Below are 3,455 nucleotides of genomic sequence, written 5' to 3'. Positions count from 1 at the left end.
TTTTTAAATATTAACTGCTGAATAAAATGTAAAACATAATGATAAACTACTTAGAAAGCAAGGATACTGGGCCGGGGATTTAGCTCAGTGGCACTGTACCTGCTTCACAAGAGCAACGTCCTGAGTTTGACCCCCAGTTTAAAAAAAAAAAAGAATTAGAAAAGGAGGATATTATTATACATCAAAATGGCTGGGATGTTCATTTTTTTTAACTTAGAGACAACTCAAAAGCCTTCAACACAGTCATTTATATCTAAATCAAGAATAAGCAGAGCCAAAGCCTACCTTACAAGCGCAAGGTCCTGAGTTCAATCCCCCATACCAAAAAAAAAAACAAGTATCATGAGAAAAATGTGGAGAAAACAAAACAAAAATTATAAAATGAGAAATTATCTTAAATCACACAAAAAGAATCATAACTGATAAGTTAAGACACTAGTTTTCTGATGGGAAAAAACTTACCTTTAACAAAATTAATCAAATAGTAAAAACAGGGCCAGGGATTTAGCTCAGTGGCACCACTGTCAGTTTGACACCCAGTACCAAAGAAAAAAGTAAAAATGGTAGAACTAAGAGAAGATATATGTCTCAAAAGTGGCAAAATTAACTGGAAAGAGATTTCTACTAAAGTTTTGTTACAAATAAAATTATTACATTTCAATAAGATGAAAATTCTACTAGAAGAACATAACTTACATACTCAAATTTGGTAAATAATGAAATACATTTTAAAACAGAAAACCTTAAATTTAAAATTGCTTACATTTAATAACAGATAAATCACAAAAGAACCTGACAATTCTCAAGAAATTATTTCTAAACAGAGCTCTAAAATTAAGTTTTACAAGAACAATCTTTCAGTCTTTCATGGAACAAACCACCCCCGTGCAATAATTGCTTAGTGCACAGAAAAATGCACACAGTCATTCCATTTTCTTTGTGGAGCTAGCAAAACCCCAATGTTACAATTTGTACAACAGCCCAAAAGATTTCTCTGCTCATGTGAAAATGTAAACTTACACATTACAGACAAACAAGCCAAATCCTGCAACACCAGCAGGCGGTCACGCTTGAGGACTCGTGACTCCTAGGAAGGACGCGTACTGGACAGCACAAGTCTACAGCCACTGGGGTACACTTTTTTTTTCTTTTATTCATTATTATTTCAGTACCTCCAGTTTTTCCTGATCAGATTTACTTTCCGCCCCAAAGTCACTGAGACAAACATGGCTTTCAAAACCAAGGCCCGAGCGCCCGACAGGAAGGCTGAAACAGTCCCCGCACAGACTGGACTGGTGCTGGTGAGGGGCGCTGGCTCTCCAGGACACCCACAAAGGATGGTAGCATGTCTGTCTGTCTGTAAGCAGTTTGCAATGCACTGAGATTCCACTTTTTTTTGTACTGGGGATCAAACTCAGGACCTTGTGCTTTGGAGGCAGATGTAGTACCACTGAGCTAAATCCCCAGCCCAAGACTCCACTTTTAAAGCTGACATTGTTTCGATTTGTTTTGTTTTTTAGGTATATGAGCACTATTTCAATTTTTGAGAACAAAGTGTCTTTATTAATATTTGTAGATCAATTATTTTAAGCCTATACAATTCAAGTCTACACAAAACGCAAAAATTAAAAACCCTGTAAATCTTTTAATTAAAAAAAATATATATATACCTGGTTCCAGTGATGGTTTAATGCTGGAAAATCTATTAATGTAAGTTACCAACACATCAACCAGGAAAAACTATATCATCATAACAGATGCCCTAAAGGTATACTGACAATATTCCAGAGCCATTTCTAATTCAAAGTCTTTAAGAACTAAAAACAGATACTACTTTTCTAGATAACTCAAAACAGCCAATTTAGAAGAAAAACACGATGCACATTTCCATTAAAACCAGAAACAAAACAAGATCTACCATCAGCATTATCTACTATGGTTTCAGACACAAGCCTACAAAACATGCAATGAAAATTTAATAGAACTATTAGAAGAAATAGCATAAGAAATATCAATGTATTTCCTAGAACACCCAGGAGAAATCACCAGAACCAACTGGCTACTGCATTCCTTTGTTTAGAATGTTCTGATAGGGTCCTGTCTTATGAATGCTCATCTCCAACACTAAGTGTTTGGATTTTAATTGTCATTCTCAACAAACTATAAACCCCACAACACAGGAAGCAAGCCCATTTGATTCACTGCCCTATCTCCAAGACATTGGCACAGGGTATTTATCCAATAAATACTGGTGTGTGAATGAGTTAATCCTAACTCTCTCCCTTTAGTCTCTAATATTTTGAAACTGGCCAGACTTTTTGGTTGAATCCAACATATCATCGGCCCATCATGAGCTTGGAAGAAGCTGACATGGTACTGAATTATTTTATATGAATTGTTATAAAACTAATCTCTCCACTTCCACTCACTTTCCAAAGTCTGTACTTGTGTAATTTTTTTTAGTACCAGTGATGGAATTCAAGACCTTGCGCTTGTGAGGCAGTACAGTCCCCATGAGCTAAATCCCTGGCCCTCTGACTGTCTTGTTATACTAAGAAGTTTGATGACCTTGGTGAAATACCTTTACCTTTGTCAAAAAACAAAAAAAATTTAACAGCACAAAAAAAGTGCTGTAAAAAAGATTATGTCTCTTAAATTGTAATTCAGAAAGCGTGTAAGTCACCAGCAGAGAAAAGGCCCTTCCTACAGTTAATACTGAAAAGGTCTCACAAGATGAATCTATCTTGGGGCCGAGGGATGACTGCTCTGTGCTGAAGCCACAGAGGCCACCAGACACTGATCATCCACGATCACCCCAGAGTGACTCACAAAGTGACAGAGCACACAGTGCCTGGTTTGTGGACACTAATCATCTACGCACTTCAAACAAAAGGCTACATTCTTAATTGTTATATTTTGTTTTTATTCAAGGCTTTAGTCACAGGGAGTACTTTATAGAGTCAGGCTTTTTAAATTAAAAACCAAAACTAAAAAATCTTGCAAATATGACACTGTTGAAAGAATGATCACCTTAATAATTTAAACCCTCATCTGTCCTTTGGAGTTAGATGTCTTTAACACAGGATGTGTATGATCAAGATCATTTAAAATAAACAACCAAAAAACCACAGACAGTGGGTCAGTTTGTCACAAAGATAACCATCAGCATCAGCTGTGTGAGGAAGAAACCCAGCAGTTAATTTGCCCTGCGACAGAACAGAGACTGCACTTCAGAATTTTGACTCTAAAGTCTCCTTCTCCACCACCAAATCAGCGTATCTCTGCTGCAGCTCCTTTTCTCTTTCCTGCTGTCTTTGCACATCTTCTTTTAGACACTAGAAGAGACAGAAATAGTCAATGATTAGTTCATATTTAAGTACACTGAAAATTACTGCATCTTCTTTGAAATAGCTGCATTCATTCATAATTCTTTTTTTTTTTTTTTTTTTTTTTTT

The 3,455-nt window shown here is 36.2% G+C and overlaps 1 protein-coding gene across 1 annotated transcript in view; it reads right to left on the bottom strand.

The window, feature by feature from the left end:
• Positions 1–1,540: 1,540 nt before the first annotated feature.
• The window catches only part of Cdc5l (cell division cycle 5 like), a 51,167-nt gene continuing 49,252 nt past the window's right edge, over positions 1,541–3,455 (bottom strand). The window contains exon 16 of the mRNA XM_019206581.2: positions 1,541–3,335. Within this exon, the coding sequence (XP_019062126.1) occupies positions 3,231–3,335 (105 nt within the window). The 3' untranslated portion in view covers positions 1,541–3,230. The remainder of the gene's footprint in view (positions 3,336–3,455) is intronic.

This window comes from Fukomys damarensis, unplaced genomic scaffold (assembly GCF_012274545.1).
Source record: "Fukomys damarensis isolate Sample0158 unplaced genomic scaffold, DMR_v1.0_HiC HiC_scaffold_20, whole genome shotgun sequence".
Taxonomy (NCBI): domain Eukaryota; kingdom Metazoa; phylum Chordata; class Mammalia; order Rodentia; family Bathyergidae; genus Fukomys; species Fukomys damarensis.
This window is presented reverse-complemented; position numbering and strand designations above follow the sequence as displayed.